This window comes from Mustela nigripes, chromosome 16, assembly GCF_022355385.1.
Source record: "Mustela nigripes isolate SB6536 chromosome 16, MUSNIG.SB6536, whole genome shotgun sequence".
NCBI classification, from domain to species: Eukaryota; Metazoa; Chordata; class Mammalia; order Carnivora; family Mustelidae; genus Mustela; species Mustela nigripes.
In genome coordinates, this window is record NC_081572.1 from 5725471 (window position 1) to 5750006 (window position 24536).

The window sequence follows — 24536 nt, forward strand, 5'->3', positions numbered from 1 at the left end:
AGGGCACCTGGGTGGCTCAGTTGGTTAAGCAACTGCCTTTAGCTCAGGTCATGATCCTGGGGTCCTGGGATCAAGTCCCACATTGGGCTCCCTGCTCATGTGGGAGTCCGCTTTTCCCTCTGACCCTCTCCCCTCTGATGTTCTCTCCCTCTCTCAAATAAAATATTTTTTAAGAAACATTTTGTAAAAGTCAGAAACTGGACATATTTGGGCCAAGGGCCCATAGTGTTGCTGGCTTCTGCACGCGATCCAGTAATCATGGAAATCAACCTCAGTTCCTTTTCATTTTCGTATTTCCAGGCTGAAAGGGAATTCAGCAGAATATCATACTCTGTAATGTGTGGTTTTTTTTTTTTTTTTTTTTTTTTTTTCTCTGGAGTGTTTTATTTTTTTTTATTTATTTATTTATTTATTTTTTTATTTATTTTTTTAATTTTGTATTTTTTATAAACATATATTTTTATCCCCAGGGGTACAGGTCTGTGAATCACCACTCTGTAATGTTTATATTAAATAAAATGCCTATGGCTCCGTGTCCTTGTTTTCCTTCGGATTGTTTGAAATGACATAGGCCATTTGAATCCGACTGTTGAGAAAACACAGGAAAGGCCTCCTTCCTCAGAAAGCACTGGTTACTGCCCCAGTTGCCTGATTGCTGGGTTAGCCCTCGAGGAAGACTCTTGCCCTGCCTCACCCTCTGTAAAGGTCCACTCTAAAGAATTCTGGAAGGAGAGTTGATGGGAAAGCCTCCAGGGGAGCTTCCGTGCTGGTGTTTTTTGCAGAGTCTAGCTGAAGGGCAGGGAGTGCTTACCCCCCCCCCACCCCCGCACCCTGGGCAACGCTCTGAAACAGGAAACCTTATTGCTGAAGGGACCCGTGGCCATGGGGCGGCCGAGTGGTTGGCCTTGCGGGCACACATCGTGTTCCAGGACTGCTCTGTGACTGGACATCCAGAAGTACAGGGTCCATGTCCCTCCCGTAGCAGCGGGAGAGCACCGAGCACCAAGCCCCCCCCCCCCCCCCCCCCCCCGCCCCGCCTTCAGTTTTTGCTCCGAAGCGGGAAGTCTCCAGTGGAGTAGGACCTAATACAGCTTTCGAGGTAACAAGTTAAACACAGACGAGGAAGCAGTTACTGGCTGCTGTTGGAACACACTGTCGTGCGCATTGGGGGTGGGTCCAGATCCGAGCTTTTCACACTGGGTGCATATGGATGGAAGCCTGTGGAATGTCATGAAGAATTAAATTGGAAAATGAGCCATCTCCTCCAGTTAGCTTTCTCTTTTGCTATTTGTGTTGTAGTACAAACCCATCTTTTAAAGATTTTTAAAATTTTGACTGTAGCCATGTAGTTACACTCATCACTGTTGAAATGTCTTTTTTTTTTATATATATTTATTTATTTGACAGAGGGAGAGAGAGATCACAAGTAGGCAGAGAGAGAGGAAGGGAAGCAGGTGCCCTGCCGAGCAGAGAGCCCGATGTGGGGCTCGATCCCAGGACCCCGAGATCATGACCCAAGCCGAAGGCAGAGGCTTAACCCACTGAGCCACCCAGGTGCCCCTGTTGAAATGTCTTAACGGAGAGTGACCGCTCTTCTTCATGCAGTGCGGTACCCTTTATGTTGTGGGACATCCTCAAGAGAAAGAGGGACAGAATTTAGTAAAAAATGGAGACAGATACAAAAGAAGGCTTTAATAAAATGGTCTGCAGCTGATTTTCTATTTTTCAGTCTGGGATTTTGTCTTGGAAAGTTCCAGTTTAGAGTCTCTATTTCACTGAAGTTTATCTTTTTTTGCTGAGAATAAAACCGAGCTCATCTTCAGCTGGGGGCTGGAAAGCCCTGCAGCCGAGTCCGCGTGCGCATCAGACACCGAGCGGGCCGAGGACCGCGCAGAGCTGCCTGCACTCTGGGGAGCTGCGGCGGAAGTCTTTTTTCACTTCCTGAACATCTAGGCAGTTTTAAAAATTCATAGTCATTATTTTAAAACGGGGGTGGGGGGAAAGAAAGGAAAATACCTGCTTGGTGGGCCGCTGTTGGCGGCTTGGGAGGAGGAGAAGAGGGCTGCCCAGTGACTTGACCCCTCCCCACACCGTGTTTATTGCCCACAGGCGAGTCACAGACTTGAAGGCTCTAGAGATTACTGGAGACAATCTCCCAGTGGTCTCAGTATCGCCCGCCGGCCTTTCCTAGTCCCAGATGATTCTGTTGTATCAATGTGTAATTTCTATTGTGTGGCCTGACTTCCAGGCACTGGAGGGCTTGTCTTTGGTTTAGTTCTAGAAGCTAGATCCTAGCAGCTGCTCAGCAGCCTGGTGGCATTGTAGTCCTCAAAGTGAGAAAGACACAAGAAGGTCGATTTAAGAACATTCAGAGATTAATCCAATTAATGGCAGCTTCTGATCAGATCCAGCCAGCAGCTCACCTCTTTCTGTTTGAGGTTTTTTGGTTGGTTTGTTTGTTTGTTTGTTTGTTTAAGATTTATTGATTGAGGGCGCCTGGGTAGCTCAGTGGGTAAGCATCTGCCTTTGGCTAAGGTTATGATCCCAGGGTCCTGGGATCGAGGCCCTCATCGAGCTCGCTGCTCAGTGGAGAGCCTGCTTCTCCCTCCCCCCTCCCCCTCTCTCTGTCAAATAAATAAATAAAATCTTTAAAAAGATTGATTGATTGATTGATTGATTGATTCAGAAAGAGACTGTGCAGGGGTAGGGAGCAGACTCCCTGCTGAGCACAGAGCCAGATGCAGGGCCTTGAGGCTCAATCCCACGAGCTCATGATCACGACAAGTCGGACACTTAACTAACTGAGCCACCCAGGTGCCCCAGATAGGTCTTTATTAGCTATAAGTAATATCACTGCTTTTGAAAATAACAGCGCTTAGAGACAGATTTGAAGAGAGAACACTGTTTCGGCAGTTCACCCCTCCTAATTAGTAATGGTTTTCATGTGAAATAGCGGCTGTGACTTTAAGCTTTTCTCACCGTTCCCGCTCCTCTCCCCCTCCCTCCTCCCCTTCCTCCTTCACGGGCCAGTTGCACCCATAGTTTTGCCTGAATTCACCCACTTGTGGCCAAGGTGAATTCGCACTGGGTGCAGAAGAACCTATAACCTGTTTCAGTGAAAAAACCGAGTCTTGCTGCCAGCTGCCTCTGTGTAGGATCAGCTGTGATGTCGCTGCTGGTGCCCAGAAGTTCCTGGCAGTGATGGCAGAGAGAGGCCTCGAGAGGGATGTCACAAAATCTGCCTTTGTGACAGCAGAGGCTTCTCTCTCAAGGCCTGAACCTCTTCACCTTGGGCTGTTACAAGAAGTAGCCCCGTCTCCAGTTTCGGGGCCTTCCAGTTTCCTGCCTCTGTTTACTTTAATCCCACTGTAGCAAAGCTTCGACCTTGTCAAAAGGCTGCGAGAAGAGGCCTGTCTCTTAGACGGTTCTTCCAGTGCTTCATACTGATAGACCTGGGCTTTCCCTGGTGCCCTGAGTCAGTAGGGAGCCTGGTGGGCTCCGGCCCAGAAGGCCCAGCTTTAAGTATCTTTCTCTTTAAGAAGAGTGGCCCACAGTCATGCCTCATGAGTCACTTTCTGGAGAGTAGGGTAGGGTAAAGGCATTTGAAGGGAGATGGTCCGTGTCTCGAGAGAGAAGCCGACTGAGTGGTTTGTGGGACATGTTGACACTGGAGGGTGAAAAGGGGGGCCCCTTCCTTTGGCAAGAAGTGTTCTGTTACTCACATTTTGGAGGCTGGATATCCCGTCTCTTTGTGGGGAAGCAGATGTTGACTGGCTTGTCTTCCTTCCTTAGGTGGTTTTTTGGCAAAATCCCCAGAGCCAAGGCAGAAGAAATGCTTAGCAAACAGCGGCATGACGGGGCCTTTCTCATCCGAGAGAGTGAGAGTGCCCCAGGGGACTTCTCCCTCTCTGTCAAGTAAGTACTTCCCGCTCTGGTCCCCGGAGGCCTCTCCCTGCTGATGGGAATTGTGTCTGGCTACACACACACCGAAGGTTGCCAACCGATAGAGGTTTAGCCTAAATAGTGGTTTACTAAAGCAGAATATTTTACATTAAAATAGTAATTTCTGGGGGAAAAAATGCATTGTAAAATAGTAATATCTGGCTGCTCTTAAAAATCCGTTCTTCCAGTACGGAGTGTCGGTTCCCGAGTGGAACAGTCTTCAGTTGGTCACATGTTCCCTATTCCCCCAGGCCTCCACTGTGCCCTCCGCTTGCACATGCCTCTTTCCTCGATTGGCCTCTAGGGGATCCCCACCGCCCTTTCTGTCAGTATGACTGGTCACCTTTTAGCTGGTTTGGGGGACCTTTACCAGATGTCTAGCTTAAATCCTCCACCACCGTCCTGGGCCTCTCAATTGAACTTTAAAAGGTTACCACAAGGGTGGAGGAGTGTTTTGCTTTCCCCAGTGGTAAAATGTGCAGAGGAGCTGGTAAGCAAGGAATGGGGAAGGCAGGGAGTTTACCACCCCAGGAATTGTGGAGAACCTAAATTGGAATTTGAGGATTACAAGCACATCACTTCTCGTCTGCAAAATAAGGATTTTTAATCAAATTGTCATTTCCATGTGTGTTTTGACTCGGTCCTTTCTAGGTAATATATTGCCACAGGAACCCCACATCACTGGGTGTTATATGTAAGTGATGAATCACTAAATTCTACTGAAACTAATACTCTACTATATGTTAATGGACTAGAATTTAAAAACTTGAAAGCGGGGGAGGGGAGACTCAGATCACTGTCATAGATCACCTTGATTATTTTTACATGAAGACCATAAGATAGTTTATTTGCCATTTGCACACAATGTAAAGATTTTTCCATTTTCAAAATTGATCTTGTTTCCTCTTAGGACCAGTATAGGTTTTTTGAAATGTAGATTTAAACTTAATTTTTATATTTTTCTCAGTGAAAGTATGGGAGGTGGTTTTAGACCACATTTACACCACCACACAGATACGTGTCCAGTAGAAGTCAGTTTTTAGTCCCAGCATGAAAATATTAAACCGGATCTGTCATCTGTTTTCCTTACATTTCACACTGACCCAAGTGGAAAACAGTCCAGAACGGGGAGTGCAAGCAGTTACTCGCGAGTGAATTGACTGACGGCCGCACCGGGGTAGCCGACCGCGTGCCGGGGAGGCCTTGATTACACCAGTCGCTGCGCGTGCTCATGTGGTAGCTGCTGGCGAGCTCCCAGACCATTATTCCATTTTATCAAATAAAAACTTAAAAATCCATGCGTTTATTGTTTTAGAAATAAAATTTGAAACAGATGTCATTACCACCTTTAACGACACAAAGACCTTCTCAAAAGAGGTTCCAGAATCCAATCTCTAAAACGTTTCTCTAGTCTCAGGATGGGAGTCAGTGATGAAAAACACCATGGCCGGTAACAGGCCCTTGTCTGGGACCCTGTGCACCTTGTGGAAACCGTCTGCATGGCAGCCGTGGGAGTGGGCTTCTGTGGTGTGGGTGCTGGTGTGGGTGCGTCTGCCTTCCTCACCGCGGACTTGGATCCCAGTGAAAAAGCAGCTCCGGTTCTAACACTTGGGATCGCCTACTTGAAGCCCAGTGCTGCCACCTACTGGGTGGTTCTTAAGAAGTCATTTCTTTCCCCCTTGAAGACTGAAGGAGAGGAGACAGGGTGTCCTTCATTTACATGTCTTCCTAGAGCGCCGTTGGAGGCCTGGGTGCTGGGGTCCGTGCCAAGGACCCAGCAGCGAGCAAGACGGGCAGAGCTTTGCCTGGTTGTCGGGGGTGGTCCGCTCCCAGTTGCAATCCCACTTCTGCGGGCCTGCGCAAGGAAAGGCGTGTTACTCGGTGATGGAGAAACCTCTCGGGGCACCGGGTACCTCGGCCTCTTGTATTTATTGGCCCACGACGTTCCATTCTGAGACCTTTCGCCCATGAGTAGAACTAAAATCCCTAAACGGAAAACATGATCTGTACTCCATTTGCAGGAGAGCTATTGAAAGTGTGTCCAGTCCCTCCGGCTCTTCTCCTGACCCACCTCCTGTAGCTTTTAAATATCACCTAAGGTTTTAATGGGCGTTTGTTTGGTTTGGTTTTTGCTTGAAAAGTTAATGAAGTCACACTCTTCCTTGAGTAAGACTCTGTTTGGCTTGGTACAGTGCAGGGCACGTGGAGACACGGCATAGGTGAGGACATCCTTTATTTTACAGACATCTTCAGAATTGACCTGATGGACAGGGTTTCCCTCTCTGGCAAGGAGTCTTACTATTGTCACTGGTGATCATCAGTCCCCCGGAGGGCTCTCTGGAGCACTCAGCGTCCTAACTGCAGCCAGGGAGCTGTGTTTGTGCTGCAGTCTGGGGCCCCTTGGGCCGTGAGAAGTGTTGCCGGAATCCGAGTTCTCACAAGACGCTTCCTTGATCTGATGGGCACACGGCCCCCTGGTAGCCGGGACTGAGCCCTCTGACCTGCTTTCGTTTGTGTTCTGTGCCCTCCCCAGGTTTGGAAATGACGTGCAGCACTTCAAGGTGCTCCGAGATGGAGCAGGAAAGTATTTCCTCTGGGTGGTGAAATTCAATTCCCTGAACGAGCTGGTAGATTATCACAGATCGACATCTGTCTCCAGGAACCAGCAGATATTCCTCCGGGACATAGAACAGGTGCCACAGGTGAGCCTCCTCGGGAGATCGGGATCATCTCCAGCAATTAAGAGTAGCTCCTCGGGCAGGCGCCTTTTTGAAGGAGTCCTGGGCCTTCTGTGCTCACTATTCAAAGTATTGCCTGTAGTTTGTGTTACGGGTGTGTAGAACGAAACAAAATGGTTTTGCCTTTCCCAGAGGCTGCCCTTCTAAGGCGGTGCGTTGCCAGGTACCACCTATGTCTCTGTGGGAAAACGGTCTTTAACACCCTCCGCTGATGTATCCCCGGAAGCAAGTACTGAGGCGAACCTCGCTTTGGAGGTTCCCGTCTTCCTGTGCCTGCAGCCCCAGCGCTGTGTTAGGGGGAGCCCCGCCTGACTGGAGTCAAGCTCTTGACCTTTCGACTCCATAAAACCTTAAGGACTTCATAAGCAATAAACCGATGGGAACTGAAGCCTTTTCCAAGCCTGGGGTTGTAAACCAGAGCCTGGCTGCTGTTGCCCAAGGTCCTCCCTGACGGCCCGCGCTCGCTTCCACGCCGTGGCGGACGAGCCCTAGCACGTTCTGGCCTGTCGGGAGCCGTGGTGAGCGTAGCCTGCTCCCACGTAGGGTAGACCAACAACCTGGAAAGATAAACAGCGGTGGGGGAGGGTAGAAATGGGAGGTTGTCGCGGGAAACGTGGAGGAGTCGGCACAGGGCGGTCGCACTCCCGTGACCAGTCCCCCCCAGCAGGGGGCTGGCCGTGGCAGAGACCGAGCAGGTGTTCTCTCCCCGCCCCTCTTCTGCAGCAACCGACGTACGTCCAGGCCCTCTTTGACTTTGATCCCCAGGAGGATGGAGAGCTGGGATTCCGCCGGGGAGACTTTATCCACGTCATGGATAACTCGGACCCCAACTGGTGGAAAGGGGCCTGCCACGGGCAGACCGGCATGTTCCCCCGCAATTACGTCACCCCCGTGAACCGGAACGTCTAAGAATCAAGAAGAGATTATTTAAAGGAAGTGAAAAATTTCAAACAAAAGAATGAAACCCACGAGCTGCCTTAACAGCAGCCTGTGAGGGAGCTCAGAACACCTGTCGGGGTCACCTGGTGACCCTCTCACTTCGGTTGGAACTTTGGGAGGGGTGGGAGGGGGCGTTGGATATAAAAATGCCAAAACTTACCTATAAATTAAGAAAAGAGTTTTTATTACAAATTTTCACCGCTGCTCCTGTTCCTCCTTTGTCCTCTTTTTCATCCTTTTCCTCTTCTGTCCATCAGTGCATGACGTCTAATGCCACATATAGTCCTAGCTGATGCCAATAATAAAAGAAAAGAAACCAAGCAGGCTGGTATTTTCTCTCTGCAGAATGTCTGTTGTAGTCGAGTGACTGAAGGAAGGACAGCCGTGGCTGGGTTCCTCGTGCGCACGCAGGAGAGGGCAGGAGAGGGCGGCCGGCCGGCGGCCCTTGCTGGGCGGCTCCTGCCAGACGGGGGTGGGGGGCAGCCCCCCGGCCGCCAGGGTCTTGCGACAAAGTTGGAAATGGAGCGCGGGGGCAGAAGGAAGGACTGTCCCCTCATGGCTTCCTGAACAGAGTCAAACTAAAAACCTTGGTCTCTTTTCTACGTTGTTTTCCCTTCCACATGGCATTACTGAGCATGTTGGTTTTTTCCTAGTGCCTTTTTCCTTATTTCAAGAGTTGCTTATGAGTGGTGTTTTTTTTATTTGTTTTAAAATAAGTTAAAGACAGTCCGGAGCTTTTTCAGCCCATTTGTCTCCTCCTCTGTGTAAATAGTCCTCCCCCGGGGGAGGGGAGAGCAGGTGGAGGAGCCAGGCATGGGTAGGGGGCGCGGGCAGGGGGTGCGGGCAGGGGGCGCGGGCGGTCTGCCTGTTCTCAGCCGCGAGTCTTTAAGGTTCAGCTTTAATGTTTGTCAGCCCTCTGGAGTCCGCTGTGGCTGTCCCGGGGGTGCCGTGCCGGCCGCTGCTGGGGAAGGAGGAGATGGTCCGGCTCTGTCCAGCGCTTCCCACCTCGGACTGGATCTGGCTGCGGGGGGGGGGGGGGGGGGGGGGAGAGCCCTTGACCTTGCAAACCCAGCTGTTGCCTGCCCCCCCTCCGCTCCAGCGCCCCCCAGAGAAAACACCCTGGAGCCTGCAAGTTTCAAACACAGGAGAGCCTAAGGGACTTCAGTTGTCGCTCTGTGACCGGATCGGGTTATATACTGTGTTCCCACACTGAGGTGGAGTCTGGGAGCTTTCATTTTTCTTGCTCTGAAAATCCGAGGTATCCGTTCATGGCTTTCATCATCTGTGTCCCCTGCCTGACCTGCCCGGGTGAGCACGAGGGCAGCGTGCGGGCAGCAGCCGGGTTTTCGAGGCTCCGTCTGCAGTGGGCTGTGTCTGTAGCTGCTGCCCCTTCTCCCCCAAGCAAGTGTCTCCGTGAAGCAGGGGCGGTTGGGGAAGGACGAGTGGGAAATGTAGGAAGGCCAAGGCCATCGCAGAGCTCCCTCTTCCGCCTTGTCAGCTGCTTGTCCCTCGCAGTGATGTGCCTGTGAACTTTCTCCTCCCGATCCCCTGCCCGCATCAAAAACAGGGCTCCCCGGGAGCTGGTGACGGCCTTTGGGTTCTGAAGTGGTCGATTGGAGTCTCCCCTGGACTCTGCTTATGGAGCCGGACTCAGCCTGGAGTGCTCAGGCCCCGGAGGCAGCTGCTCTTCAGGACAGAGCGCCCGCCCTCTCGCTCTCTTTCTGGTAGCTTCTTTCCTCGGTGATGATAAAAGGAATCTCTGGCATTCTACACCTGGACCATTTGATTGTTTTATTTTGGAATTGGTGTATATCATGAAGCCTTGCTGAACGAAGATGTGTGTGTATATATTTAAAAAAAAATCAGTGTTTAAATAAAAAGACCTATGTACTTAATCCTTTAACTCCGCGGATAGCATTTGGTAGGTAGTGATTAACTGTGAATAATAAACATCCAATGAATTCTTCACTCTGTATCTTTTCTCTTTATTCCGCCCCCCCCTTCCACCTTACTTAAAATAAAAACCTAAAAGCCATGTCAAGCGTCAGGCAGGACTCCCGTGTCCTCTTTTCCCGCTAGCCCAGCTCCCCGGGGGTGCGCATGGATCTTGCTGGGCTCCGAGAGTCGCGCGGCCCACACTCAGCAGCTCATCGGAATCCCTGGGGCTTGTTCACAGTGTGGACGCCCAGCCAGCACCCTCGGGAGCTGGGAGATGGTGGCTGAGGCCAGGCCTAACCACACCGCGCCGGCTGGTGTAGACCAGACGGTGGTATTTAGGGAGAGCATGGACAGAAACTAAACCCAAGCAATTTCCACTTAGGTTCTTGGTCCCGTTCGTAAGTAGAGTGTGTTGTGCTACCTCATGGGCAGTCCCCTACTTGGGTGGTAGTTGTAACTTCGCTTTTCTGCGATGACCTCGGTGATGGAACTTGACCTGACACCGTCCTGCTGGACACTGACGGTCTCACAGACCACCTGTGTGCAGACCATCTGCTGTGCAGATGCTTCCAACGCGGGGCCACTGAGGTGAGAACTTCAGGCCATGACCGCCTCGGTGAGACTGTGCTCTCTCTGACTCCTGGCCTCAGAGTAGCATCGTAATTAATGGGAAGGTCGATGCTTTTGCACGGTTCGGTCACAGGCTTCTTGCTGATTCTATCCCCTTCCGCCATGGAGCTGTAATTCCTGGGAAGGCATCTGGGTGGGAGCACCTCGGGGAGGACTCCACCTTGGAAAGCTCATCTGCGGCTGCTGACAGAGGTACAGGTGGGCAAGTGGCCTCAAGGCTCCCTCTTCCTGCGCTCACTTCAGTGACCTGCAGCAGCTGGAGCCCAAGTGCACCTGCTCACGGACCTGGGAGTTTGTCACAGACTCATCTTCAAGCGAGACTGTAGAGGGGACCGTAGTGACCAATCCTACCCAGGCCTTCACGGCAGTCTGCAGCCCCAGACCCCGCCTTCTGGTCCTCCGGCATGGTGGTTGCGGCCCACCCAAACGGTTGATGTTGGAAAGAGGTCAAGGCAAGGGGCACAAGTGGCCTTGACCTGCTGACCATAGGGGATCTTCAGGCTGAACTCTTCTTTACCAAAGTGCCTGGATAACTGGGAAAAATGAGAGTGGGACTGTATCTGGGCACCCTGGGAACACTTTCATTCCTAAGACACTCAACTGCCATGAAATGCAAATTCCCCAGGTCTGAGCTCTATTTTATATTAAAGCACAAGGGGATACTGTGCATTCATTGGGGGGCTCTTAAGCTTAATCCCAGGGACCATAGGCCCCTCCCTCCAGCCAGAGCCCTGTGGCAAGGGAGCCCTGTGCTTACTACCAAGATGGCTGACAGGAGAATCCTGAACCACCATTGTAACTGGGTCTATCTGTCGCTGTTAAGGAAGGAAGAAAAATCCCATGTGCCGACAGCTCGGATATGCTGTTGACTAACCCACTTGGTACTCAGAGCCTTCCAAACACTACTTTTTTTTTTTTTTCCAAACACTACTTTTAAAACAGTTTTAAAACTCATGTCCTGGGGTGGGGGTTTTTTCTTTTTTCTTTTTCTTTTTTTTAAATAATGAGACTTGGGGATTTTTTTTTTTTTCTTCAGCAAGAGTAGGAGCATGTGTGTGGAGGGTGATTGGGGGCTGAGGGACAGAGAATCTGAAGCAGGCTCCATGCCCAGCACAGAGCAGAGTCCCACCACCTGAAATCATGACCTAAGCTGAAATCAAGAGTCGGGCACTGAACCAACTGAGCCACCCAGGTTCTCCACCGCTGAAGATTTTATTTTATTATTTTTTTAATAGAAATGGCTTTACTTTAAAAAATATATATTTATTTATTTGAAAGAGAGACAGAGCATGAGAGAGAAAAAGGTCAGAGGGAGAAGTAGACTCCCTGCTGAGCAGAGAGCCCGATGCGGGGCTCGGTCCCAGGACCCTGGGATCATGATCTGAGCCGAAGGAAGAGGCTTTAACCCACTGAGCCACCCAGGTGCCCCAAGGTTTTTTTTATTTTTAAGTAATCTCTACATCCAATGGGGGTTTCAACGTGTGCTTTCCCAACTAAGCCAGCCAGGTGTCCCCAGACATGTGAGGATTTTATTAGATGAGATTACTGAGTGGAACAAAATGCTCCCCTGTCTGTGGCCAGATTCTGCCATAACTTACTTTTTGCTACATTGTAGTTCTTCAGGTGATTTTTTTCTGTCACTGCACAATATTATTTCCTATTACTACTGACACAGTTAGTTGTTGTTGTTGTTGTTTTTTAAGATTGCTTTTCTTTTTTAATTTAAAGAGAGAGCATGAGTGGGGATGGGGAGGAGCAGAGCGAGAGAGAAAGAGAAAATCCCAAGCAGACTCCGCACTGAGTACTGAGCTGAGCACAGGGCTCGCAGCCCAAGGCAAGGCTCAGTCCCACAACCCCAGGAGCATAACCCAAGCCCAAATCAAGAGTTGGATGCCCCCAGCGGACTGAGCCACCCAGACACCCTAAGGTCATTCATTTAAAGGCATACTATCTCCCGTCTGAAAGATACTGCTTGAAACTAATGTAATCTGTATGATAACTGGAATTAAAAACTTAAAAAAAGATATTACTAAGACAGCCTTGCAAGACTTGATTCTGGCCCATCCCATAAGTAACACTGGTCTCCGGTCTCCAAGGAGAGTCTTACTTTTAAAGACTGCATCCCCTCGTCAGATGTACCCAGAACTCCGGTTTAGAAAGCTGTCACTGCAGCCATCCTGAGTCCGATAGGCCTCCCACAGGACCACCGGCGTGTCCTCTCTGGGCGTGTGCAAGAGCCCTGGGGCATGAAGGGCACAGGCCAGGGCCATGCTCTCGGTCCTCCCCTGGTCTGTCCTCTGCTGAGGAATCAAAGGGCACCGAGTGCCTCCCCTGCTGCGTCCTCCCTTTCAGGCCTGTTGACCCCGCCTGTGAGCCATTTTCACGGTCAGCTGGGTTCCTGGGGCCTGGGGTGTTCTCTTCTGCTTTGAGCCAGTGGCACGCACCCGCCCCTCCAGCTAGAGGCTGAGCGGAGCGCATTTCCTTTCCCATTTCCACCACTGCTCTCAGTCGGCCTGAAACTGGAAATAACCCTACTTGAGGCTTCTGCACCATGATACCGACGCTGCCTCCCAAGCGACTCCCCTGTGGGCCTGCGAGCCGGTGCGGGAGAGAATTTCAAAGTTGCTGTGGGGTGTGGAGGTTGGGGCAGATGGGACTTGAGCCAGGTCCTGGGGGAGGCTGTCTGGGCTGGGACCAGCAGGCTGCACCTACACACAGCAGGAGGTTCAGGGTTGGGAGAGGTGTGGGCTGGAAACCAGTCCGGCATGGCGTCGGGATGCTGGTGTAAAGGAACCTGAGCAGGGGCTCCTGGGCCACTCAGTTAGTTAAGCGTCTGCGTTCGGCTCAGGTCATGATCTCAGGGTCCTGGGATCGGGCCCTGCATCGGGCTCTCTGCTCCTCGGGGAGCCTGCTTCCCCCTCTCCCTCTGCCTGTTGCTCCCCCTGCTTGTGCTCCCTCCCTCTCTCTCTCTGATAAATAAATAATATCCTGAATGAATGAATGAAACTGAACAGCCTCCTCAAGGAGGCTTCCTCACGGAGGAAGGATTCCAGCCAGTCTTGCTGGGCTTCCGCACCGACCAAGCAATGGCCATGTCACTGCGGGCACCAAGGGTTCCATGGGTCCTGCAGGTGCACAGCACGAGGCGTGAGCTGGAGGGAGACCTGACGCGCATGGGTGCCCAGAGCAAGCAAATCAGGATCTCCTGGAGGAGGCGGATGAGCTCGTGATCGCTCAAGGGCGTGAAGAAGGACAGCAGAGCCCAGCCTGCTTCTCCCGCCTTCTAGTCAGTCAGCTGGGCTGTGTGCCAACCTCCTCGCAGGTCCAAGTGGCCGTGTGACATCCTGGATTGTGACCCGCGCCACTTCGAGGCTTGGCTGGCCCGTGTGACCCGCCTCGTTCCCTCCTCCCGCTGTACTTGGCCGTGCTGCTCCGCCGACGTCAGGGGCTCTTAGCTACTGCTGTCACCCGAGCCTGACTTTCCAGGAGCCATGCTGGGGTAAGCGAGCAAGGGAGACGCTTGAGGGCTGACCGGCATCCGACCGTCCTCCAGCGGACTCCACCGGTGCCCGGGGCCGTGCTCCTCTCCCCGGCACGGCCTGCCCATGGCCCTCCTACTATACTGACCCTCCATCTGGTGTCCTTGATCTGTCACTGGGGTGGAGTGTGCTGCGTTCATCATGTGGCCCATTCAGGCCTCTGCTCAAATAGGAGTCCCCGGCCCAGAGAGGCCGTCCCGATATATAATCCGTAATCGCCTGGCCCCCAGCGCTCTCTGTTCCCTACCGCGCTGTTCCTCCTTACAGCCGTTCTGGCTGTCTCCCGGGTTCCTTACGGAGGGTAGACGGCCTCTCCGCCCATCTCCCCGACCTGCGCTCGGCAGGGCCAGAGCTCGGGCACTGTTGCCCCCCTCACACTTAGAAGAGTGCAGGAAACACCCCCGAGTGGCCGTCGTATTCATGGTCTGATTTAACAATACCGTGTCCCAGAGACACTACTGGTGAGCAAGGCCAGCCATATCCAGCCGCTCCCAACCTCCGGCCTGCGGGGAGGCCAGCCAGACAGTGACCCAGTGGGAGGAGTTCCAGGACCGAGGGCAGTGTAGGACTTTGGGGGACATTCAGCAGCGGCTCCCACCTGTCTAGAGCTCGGGGAAGACCAGGCAGGCAGACCCAGCTAAAAGCTGGACAGGATAACTGCTCTGTGGAGACGGGACAGGAATGTACCCCAGGGAGGAAGCCTTGGGCAAGTCAAGATCCAGAAAGAGCTGAGTGTGGGATTGGAAGGAGACCGGGCCCCGAGGAGGAAGCTGGCACAGGGCGGAGGCCAGGTCAGCAGGAGTGCGCTGGGGCTCGGAGGGCTTTCTAAGGATAGCTTTGCTGAGATACATCTCACTTCTCACTCATTGAAATTGGGTGATCTTAGCCGTATTTAGGAGGACAGGTTGGCAAGACGTGGGGGCGGGGGGGGGGAGGAAGGAAGGTGTTGCATGCGAGTCTCAGCCCATCGGTACCCAGTATTGTGGCTGGATAGGCCCTCGTGATTCTTACTGTGGTGACAAGGCGCCCTTCAGCCATAACCGTCAGGAAACTGAAAAAATAAAGATGTGCCACTTACAGGACCTGGAAATTTCACAGCACACCTGGGGCCACATGGTGAGGTCACGGGAGAGAGAGAGAAGGCGGCCAGGGTCTGGGCTTTTGCTTTAATTGGGATCAAGGGTGGAGGCCGAGGGAAATCAACAGGGATCACTTCAGCAAAGGAGCCTCAGTGCTGGGAAGCCACAGGCTTCGCCCTCTCTGGTCGTGGGGCTGGCGGGCTGCTATTCCCGAGAGCCGTCCGAAGTAGATCAGCCAGCCAAGCTGAACCGGTCGCTTGCCTTATGACAGAGGAAACCCGGGGTGCCCGGGGGGCTCCGTGGGTTAATCGAGCTCTGGACCAGGCTTCGCACTAGGCTCGGAGCCTGCTTACAATTCTCTCTCCCCCTGTCCTGTCCCCGCCTGCTCACACTCTCTCGGAAAACAAAAAATGGGACAAGAGTGGAAACCTGTTGGAGCTTACACTTCAGAGGGGTGCCAATGACCTTCAGGGTCCTTGCTTGAGTAGTGGGGGCCGGAGGCTGCCGCGGGGGTTGGTAGGTCGGGGATCCCTGGAGTAGGGGGTGCGGGGGTGAGGTGGGGAAAAGGGTGGGACAAGTGATATTGGAAGTGTGCCCAGACAGAGGCCTCGGGGCAGCAGGACATCGTCACCTGCCACTCAGGGACATGAATCTGAGCAGGGGACCCAGGATGAGGGGCTGTGGGCTTGGAGGGGGCCCCGAAGCCACAGCCCTGGCTGGGACCCCACACTCACCGCTCTTGGTGAGGGAACAGGGCAGAATGCAGTGGGGCCCGGGGAAGGCCAGGCCCTGCGGGCTGGACGAGGGGAGAGGAGGAAGCAGCTGGGGAGGGGCGGAAGAGGAGAGAGGTGGGGGGTGCCTCAAGGACCTGAGGCCATCCTCTGCCGGCCCCTCCGCCTCCGCCCCAACCCAACTGTGACTGCCCTGCCACTTCTTCCCTCCTCTGCGGAGAAACCTGCCCCAGCTTCCAGGATGCAGGGCAGACACCTGACCCTCGGGAATGGTGTGATGTAGGGGAAAGGGCACGACAGGAGTCGGAGGCCCAGGGCGGTAAGCCAGGCTATGTGACTTTGGCCAGGGCCTTAAACTTCAATCCCTTTGCCCATCTCTTAAAAAAAAAAAAAGAAAGGACACCTGGGTGGCTCAGTCACCCAGTTAAGTGTCTGTCTTTGGCTCAGGTCATGATTCCAGGGTCCTGGGATCGAGGCCCTTGTTAGGCTCCCTGCTCAGTGGGGAGTCTGCTTCTCCCTCTCCCTCTGCTGCTCACCCTGCTCGGGCTCGCTCTCTCTCTCTCTCTCTCTCTGTCTCCCTCTCTCTCAAATAAATATATAAAATCTTAAAAAAAAAAAAAAATGGGGCACCTGGGTGGCTCAGTGGGTTAAAGCCTCTGCCTTCGGCTCAGGTCATGATCCCAGGCTCCTGGGATTGAGCCCTGCCTCGGGCTCTCTGCTCAGCAGGAGCCTGCTTCCCCCTGTCTCTCTGCCCGCCTCTCTGCCTACCTGTGATCTCTGCCTGTCAAATAAATAAATAAAGTCTTAAAAAAAATAAATAAATAAAAGCCAATGTCATCAGATTGGCCCGAGGATCCAAGGTGATTTTGCGTAGGTGTTTTCAAACTATTAGGTGCTCTGGGACTCATACTAATTATGATCTTGGCATTCAAGGCCTTTTATAGTCTGCGCCTGGTTCTCTGGGGCAACTCTCCAATTCTTTGGCCCCTACATCCCTTCTGAGATGTAGGGATGCTTTACCCAGCGTCCATGTCTCTCTCTGCTCCGAGGTCGGGGGCTCTCTCCCTCTCTGCCATCTGCTTACCCTCAGTCCGACCACTCGCTGCCTCCACGCACCCCACACCCCCTGAGAAGCCTTTCCTGACCAGCTCCCGGTGAGCTCTGCTTGCTCCGCCCCGGCCTCGGAAACCCAAATGCCTGCCTTTTGCTCTAGCGGGTGTGTCACCAGGCTCTTTGTTCCTGAAGGCAGGCCCCCTCCTTGACCCGCCCTCCCGCCACCCCCAAGCCCAGCGCCCCTCTTCAGTAACCCTCTGATGGCCGCTCTCACCTGCAGTCCGGAGCCACAGAGCCATGGTGAGGACCCAGACCCCAGGCCGCCTGGGACAGGTTGCCTCCTGCGTTCTGGGAGCAACCAGGAGCAGACCTTACACAAGCTACCTGCCTAAGCCTCAAGAAACCCGGTTCCCCAAACTCCGCGAGGCTCACCCAGGATACTGTGGCTCCTCGCTGCCAGCTCCCAAACCTGGCAATCCATGCACGCTCCCCGTCCTCCCGGGCCCGCCCACAGCTCCCATTCTTGTTAAGGGCAAAAGAATTCATCCGTATTTTCACTCCTCTATGTTTCAACCTTGGACCCATTGAAGTCTACCCTGGTGATGGGTGTGAGGTCAGACCCCTAGACCCCGCTGTCCTTTTCCAGAAAGCTACCCAGTTGGTCAGATAGTATCTACTAAAAGGGCCATGGTCAGCAGCACCTGCGTGGCTCAGTCGGTTAAGCATCAAACTCTTGATTTTTGGCTCAAGTCATGATCTCAGGGTCGTGAGATCGAGTCCCGTGTTGGGCTCTGCACTCAGCCGGGCGTCTGCTGCACCTTCTTTGTCTCCCGCCCCCTGCGCTTGCGCTCGCTCTCTCCAAAGCAAGCAAATAAATTAAAAAAAAAAAAAAAAAAGGTCCTTTGTCAGCTGTCAGATTTGAGAGGATGCATTTTACAACCAAGTTTCCATTACGGTGCTGGGTACGCCCGCCATGCTCATTCCGAGGCTTCCCAGAAGCCTTGGGGGTCTGATGGGCCACTCCTCCCCGACCTCTCTCCCTTCGAGAGTTCTCCTGGCTCTTCTGCTTCTTCATGCATTCAGGGTAAACTTCATATTTTCTAGTTCTAGGGGGGGAAAAAAAGGCTTTGGATGTTTTTATTTGGATCATGTTCAATTTAGCTTTGCGCAGTGGCAGTATCGTAGCCAATGAGGTTTATCCGAGGCGCGATTATTGCTAATTGGATCATGTTCAATTTATAAACTACCTTTGGAAGAACTGACATCTTTATGATGGTCGGTTTCCCTTTCCAAGAACACAGCACATTCTTTTCAGTTTCATGTCCTTTGGGAATGCTTCAGAGTTTTCCTCGGGGAGGATTTGCATGTTTCCTGTGATGTTTATCCCCAGATATTTTATCTCTTTTGTTGACATTGGAAATCAGACCTCTTCGGTCATGCCGTCTCACTGCTGGGTGTTTGTATACGGGAAGGTATTGATTTCTTGATACAGGTTTTGATCTCACTTTCCTACTGAATTCCTGGACTGTTTGAAGTGGTTTGGCAGTTGGTCTCATAGGGACAAAACTGTGTTTAAATCTCAAATTTAAACTCCACAAGTAGGGCAGCTCTGAGTAGGGTCTTCCACTGCTTTGAGATCTCCCTGCACTGGGACTGGCCCCACAGAATTTTTAATCTTTGTTTTATTTTTATTTTATTTATTTTTTATTTTATTTTATTTTTGTATCAGAGAGGGAGTGCATGGGGGGGGTGTGAAGTTAGGGACAGAGGGAGAGAGAGAATCTTTTTTTTTTTTTTAAGATTTTACTTATTTATTTGAAAGAAAGAGAAAGAGAGAGTGAGAGAGAGAACACAAGCAGGGCAGAGGGAGAAGGAGAAGCAGGCTTCCCACTGAGCAGGGTGCCCAATGCAGGGCTCCATCGCAGGACCCTGGGATCAGGATCTGAGCCGAAGGCAGACGCTTAATGGCTGAGCCACCCAGGTGCCCCAGGAGAGAGAAAATCTTAAGCAGGCTCCACACCTAGCATGGAACCCGACACGGGGCTCAGTCTCATGACACTGAGATCATGACCAGAGCCGAAATCAAGAGTCAGATAACTTAACTGACTGAGCCAACAGGTGCTCCCCACAGAGTTAATTTAATAAGCAAACGACTGAGTCTACGAGGTGAAGGGCTAAATGAGATGCTCAATGACTCCGGTCATGAAATCTGGCTTTCTCTGTGCCAAAATCTGATTTGCACAAAATTCTAAACATTTTTTTTTTAGCTCAAAACATTTTGTTCTGAGCAAAGGATACAAGTTCTTTTAGAAATGCTTTTTTTTTTTTTTAATATTTTTTCTTTATTTATCTGACAGAGATCACAAGTAGGCAGAGAGGCAGGCAGAGAGAGAGGAGGAAGCAAGCTCCCTGCAGAGCAGAAAGCCTGATGCGGGGCTCGATCCCAGGACCCTGGGATCATGACCCGAGCCGAAGGCAGAGGCTTAACCCACTGAGCCACCCAGGTGCCCCTACAAATGCTTTTTGACCATAAACTTACAAACACTTTTATAGCCTGAGAAAAGTAACCTCTGAGGAAAGGTTGCCTTTTTTGGAACAAAATGTCAGATCTGTCAGGATGACTATTATCAAGAAAAAAAAAAAAGGCAAAAGCAGCAAGTATTGTGAGAATGTGGAGAAATCAGAACCCTCATGTACTGTTGGTGGGAATACAATGTGGGTGGTGCCTGACTGGCTCAGCCAGCTAAGAGTCTGACTCTTGGGTGCCTGGGTGGCTCATTCAGTTAAGCGTCTGCCTTTGGCTTGGGTCATGATCCCAGATCGAGTCCCACATCGGGCTCACTGCTTGGCAGGGAGTCTGCTTCTCCCTCTGACCCTTCCTCTCTTGTGCTTTCTCTCTCTCTCTCTCTCTCAAATAAATAAATAAAGTCTTTATTTGAGAGAGAAAAAAGAAAGAAAAGAAAAGAGTCCAACTCTTGATCTCAACTCAGGTCTTGATCTGAGGGTCATGGGTTCATGATGGGTATAGCATAGTTAAAAAAAAAAAAATAGAACTGGGGCGCCTGTGTGGCTCAGTGGGTTAAAGCCTCTGCCTTCCGCTCAGGTCATGATCCCAGAGTCCTGGGATCGAGACCCGCATCGGGCTTTCTGCTTAGCAGGGAGCCTGCTTCCTCCTCTCTCTCTCTGCCTGCCTCTCTGCCTACTTGTGATCTCTGTCAAATAAATAAATAAAATCTCTTTTTTTTTGAAGATTTTTTTATTTATTTGACAGAGAGAAATCACAAGTAGACATCCATCAGGGGATGAATGAATAAAGAAAGTGTGTGTGTGTGTGTGTGTGTGTGTGTGTCTCTCTCTCACACACACACACACAGACACACACAGACACACACACAGGAATACTCTCATCCTTTAAAAAGGAAGGAAACTCTGCAGTACGGGGACCACATGGATGAACACGGAGGACATTACGCTCCGTGAAACGAGCCAGTCATAGGACAGAGACTGCCCGATTCCCCTGACGTGAGTCCAAAGTAGTCAAATTCACAGACTCAAAGACTAAAAGGGTGGTTAATCAACAGGCATTAGGTCTCAGTTAAGCAAGACGAAGAAGTTCCAGAGACCTGCTGCGCAGCATGGGACCTACAGGCAACAGTAACGTATGTTACACATGGAGGTTAAAAAGGGTCGATCTCGGGGCGCCTGGGTGGCTCAGTGGGTTAAGCCTGATGACTCTGATCTCAGGGTCCTGGGATTGAGTCCTGCATCGGGCTCTCTGCTCAGCAGGGAGCCTGCTTCCCTCTCTCTCTCTCTCTGCCTGCCTCTCCATCTACTTGTGATCTCTCTCTGTCAAATAAATAAATAAAATCTTAAAAAAAAAAAAAGAAAAGAAAAAGGGTCGATCTCATGCTAAGTGTGCTTAGCACAATAAAATTAAAAGAAAGAAAGAAAGAAGGAAAGAAATGGGGCGCCTGGCTGGCTCAGTCGGTAGAGCATGCGACTCCAGATCTCAGGGTCATGAGTTCAAGCCCCATTTGGGAGTGGAGCCTACTTAATTAAAAAAAAAATTAAAATTAAAAAAATAACATTATTGGCTATAATAGCTGGTTCTGGAACCTCACAGAAAAGGGAAAGTAGGAAATACACATGTAAGAAAAACAATTCTTTCAAAGCTCCCTGACGATTCTGTCACAGGATGAGCCCTGCTCTAGCCTGCCATCATCCCTTCACAGGATGAGCGAGGGATCGGACACCCAGAGGCAATATTGAGGGGTTTGTCCAAGGGTTCGGAGCTCTACTTCTTCCTCGCACAGTCGTCTTGTTTTCAGTACTGTGAGGACCAGACCAGTGACAACATTGTCCTCCTGCTCTCCAGCTGCATCCCTTACCCTAAGAGGTGAAAACAAGGAAAAAATACTTTTAAAAAAATAGGACTTCCCCCACCCCCCAAGCCCTTGCTGCCTTTCCTGGCCTGGCAAGCTGGTCTGAACTTCAGAAAAAAAGATGACTGGCCTCTCTCCCCACCTCCCTCCCTCTGTGACACCCAAGGTTCTGTTGCTGAATGTGGCGGGAAGAGCCTGGAAGTCTGTGTCAGTCAGCTTGGGGCTGCTATAACAAAATACCAGAGACCGGCAAGGCCAAGATCACAAAGCTGGCAGATTTGGCATTTGGAGAAGGCTCTCCTCCAGACACCGCTTCTGCCTCCTCACAAGGTGGGAAAGAGGGAGCTCTGGCCATACAGCCATTAACCCCCCATGAAGACCCCAGTCCCATCACCCCATCTAGATCTAATTCTCTCCCAGAGGCCCCACGTCCTCAGACCATCACACTGGGGTTTAGGGCTTCAACATCCAGGTTTGGCAGGGTTCAGCGGGGGACACGCACATTCAGTCGATGGCAGTTTGTAGTCCTCACGCTAGACAGTTGTGTAACCTTGGGTGAGTTACCCAACGCCTCTGACTTTGTTTCCTCATCAGTATGATGGAATATGGCGTCTGCCTCCTAGGGTTTGGGGAGAAGTGAGTAATATATACCACATGGAGCACATGCTGGAAATATGGTATTTGCTCAATACATCTTTCTCTCTGTCCATGTGCGGTGGAGGCTGGCTACCCGCCATTTTATCTTCTCTTCCTCTAGAGTAGCAGATGCTCAATTTGTACCTTGTTCCTTTATTACTAGCCAGAATAAAGACCATTTGTCTCAGTCACCCTAGCTTTAAGGTGTGGCCCTGTGACTAAGTTCTTGCCAGTAGGATTCAAGTGGAAGTCTCACGTGGCAACTCCCCGTAACCTCCCAGAATTCCCTTCTCCTTCAGTCCTTCTTCGGTTCTGTTGCTGGAATCCCAGCTGCCGCCTTGGGTCAGACAGTGAGGGCCACGCCTAGGGTGCTGGCGTGATGAACCAAGACTCTGTGCCCCTGGGAAGTTTGTGAGGACAGCTGCCAGACCAGCCCTGGACAGCCTACCCTGGACTTTGATGAATTTAACGCTGCTCCTGTAGGGCTCTGTCCCTCTCTTTGTGGCTGATTCTAACCCTGATACCCTGCCGTTCCTGCGTGCCTACCAAGGGCTCAATCCCCCACATTCCCTGACTGCTCTTTTTCTCCAGAGTTCAAGGAGGGGACAGGGGGACACACCCAAGGTGAGCAAGAAAAAAAAAAAAGACATCCAAAGATGCCTCACAGTCTCTCCCCATTCAGCTCTCCGACAAGTATAACCCTCCTCCCCACCCACATTCCCCGGTCTATAAATACTGGAGGCAGATGTGGAAGAGGGAAATCATCTCATTTGAAGCCAGAGTGGGGTACGGTTTCTTCCATCCCTACACTCCACAGTATCAACCACTGAGCATTTGGTTTTCTTTTCAAAGTTTTTTTGTTTTTTTGTCTTTAGTAATCTCTACACCCAACATGGGCCGCGAACTCTGATGACCCCGAGATCGAGGGTCACACACTCTACTGACTGAGCCAGCCAGGCGCCCCAGCTACGGAGCAGATGAACGTGGATCTGTGCCAGGTACTGGAGACAGAGAGAATGGGAAGGTCACCAACGCCAACCTTCAGGGAGCTCAAAACTTGGAGGAAGCTGACCAATGACCTATCTCAGGACAGGCGTGGGAGCAGGAGGAGGGCAGGGGGAACACAGGCTTCAGAGAGACGCTGAGGGAAAGAAGAGAAAATTGTAAATGCAGAAGCACATGACATCTGGGGCGCCTGGGTGGCTCAGTTGTTCAGTGTTTGACTCTTGATTTGAGCTCAGGTGGTGATCTCGAGGTCCTGGGATTGAGCTCTGCATCAGGCTCCACTCAGCAGGGAATCTGCTTGAGGATTCTCTCTCCCTCTCGTTCTGCCCCCTCCCCACTTGCATTCTCTCCTTCTCTCTCTCAAATTAACATTTTTTTTTTAAATGGGGCAACTGGGTACTCAGTCATTAAACATCTGCCTTTGGCTCAGGTCATGATCTCAGGGTCCTGGGATGGAGCCCCGCATCAGGCTCTCTGCTCAGCGGGGAGTCTGCTTTTCCCTCTTTCTCTGCCTGCATCTCCCCGTGCTTGTGCTCTCTCTCTCTCTCTCCCTCTGACAAATAAATAAATAGAATCTTAAAAAAAAAAAGTGGAAATAATTCAAATGTCCATCAAAAGATGAATGCAGGGTCACCTGGGTGGCTCAGTGGGTTAAACCTCTGCCTTCAGCTCAGGTCATGATCTCAGGGTCCTGGAATCGAGTCCCATGTTGGGCTCTCTGCTCAGCAGGGAGCCTGCTTCCCCCTCTCTCTCTGTCTACTTGCGACCTCTCTATATCAAATAAATTTAAAACAAAAGGTGAATGCATAAACCAAATGTGGTATATACATGGAAATTGAATATTATTCAGTCATATAAAAGAATGAAGTTCTGATTCATGCTATAATTAAGATAATTAAGATTTTTTTAAGATATATTTATTGAGCACCCAGTTGGTTCAGTTGGTTGGGTATCTGACTGTTGATTTTGGCTTGGGTCGTGGTCTTGGGGTCCTGAGATTGAGCCCTGTGTCAGCTCTGCCCCCAGTGGGGAGCCTGCTTCTCTCCCTCTCCCTCCCCTGCTCACTCTCTCTCACTCAAATAAATAAATCTTTCTTTTTAAAAGATGCTTAGCCAACTGAGTCACCCAGGCACCCCAATTTTCAACCATTTTTTTTTTTTTTAAAGATTATTTATTTATTTATTTGTCAGTGATGGAGAGAGAACGAGCAAGCACAGGCAGACAGAGAGGCAGGCAGAGGCAGAGGGAGAAGCAGGCTCCCCGCCAAGCAAGGAGCCCGATGTGGGACTCCATCCCAGGACGCTGGGATCATGACCTGAGCCGAAGGCAGCTGCTTAACCAACTGAGCCACCCAGGCGTCCCCAACCATTTTTAAGTATAGAATTCAGTGGCATTCATTCCATTTGCAATGTTGTACAACCATCACTATTTCTTTTTTTTTTTTTCAACCATCACTATTTCTAAAATGTTTTTCATCACTCCAAACAGAAACTTTGTATCCATTTCACAATAATTCCCCATCCCACTCCTCCTGCTGGCCCTTGGGAACCCCTACCCTACTTTCCATGTCTATGGATTTACCTATTCTAGATACTTCATATAAATAGAACCATACAATAGTCCTTTTGTGTCTGGTTTCTTTCCCTTCTTTCACTTTCTTTTACATTCAAAACACTTTGAATGTTTTCAAGGTTCATCTACCTTGAGAAACTTTGTATCCATTTCACAATAATTCCCCATCCCACTCCTCCTGCTGGCCCTTGGGAACCCCTACCCTACTTTCCATGTCTATGGATTTACCTATTCTAGATACTTCATATAAATAGAACCATACAATAGTCCTTTTGTGTCTGGTTTCTTTCCCTTCTTTCACTTTCTTTTACATTCAAAACACTTTGAATGTTTTCAAGGTTCATCTACCTTG

The 24536-nt window shown here is 51.0% G+C and overlaps 1 protein-coding gene and 1 pseudogene across 1 annotated transcript in view; both read left to right on the forward strand.

The window, feature by feature from the left end:
* The window catches only part of GRB2 (growth factor receptor bound protein 2), a 72612-nt gene extending 64673 nt beyond the window's left edge, over nucleotides 1–7939 (forward strand). The window contains exons 4-6 of the mRNA XM_059378465.1: nucleotides 3793–3915; nucleotides 6476–6644; nucleotides 7404–7939. Coding sequence (XP_059234448.1) covers nucleotides 3793–3915; nucleotides 6476–6644; nucleotides 7404–7589 — 478 coding nt within the window. The 3' untranslated portion in view covers nucleotides 7590–7939. The remainder of the gene's footprint in view (nucleotides 1–3792; nucleotides 3916–6475; nucleotides 6645–7403) is intronic.
* A 9809-nt stretch (nucleotides 7940–17748) lies between these two features.
* Nucleotides 17749–17815, forward strand: LOC132004664 (U4 spliceosomal RNA; annotated as a pseudogene).
* The last annotated feature ends 6721 nt before the right edge of the window (nucleotides 17816–24536 follow it).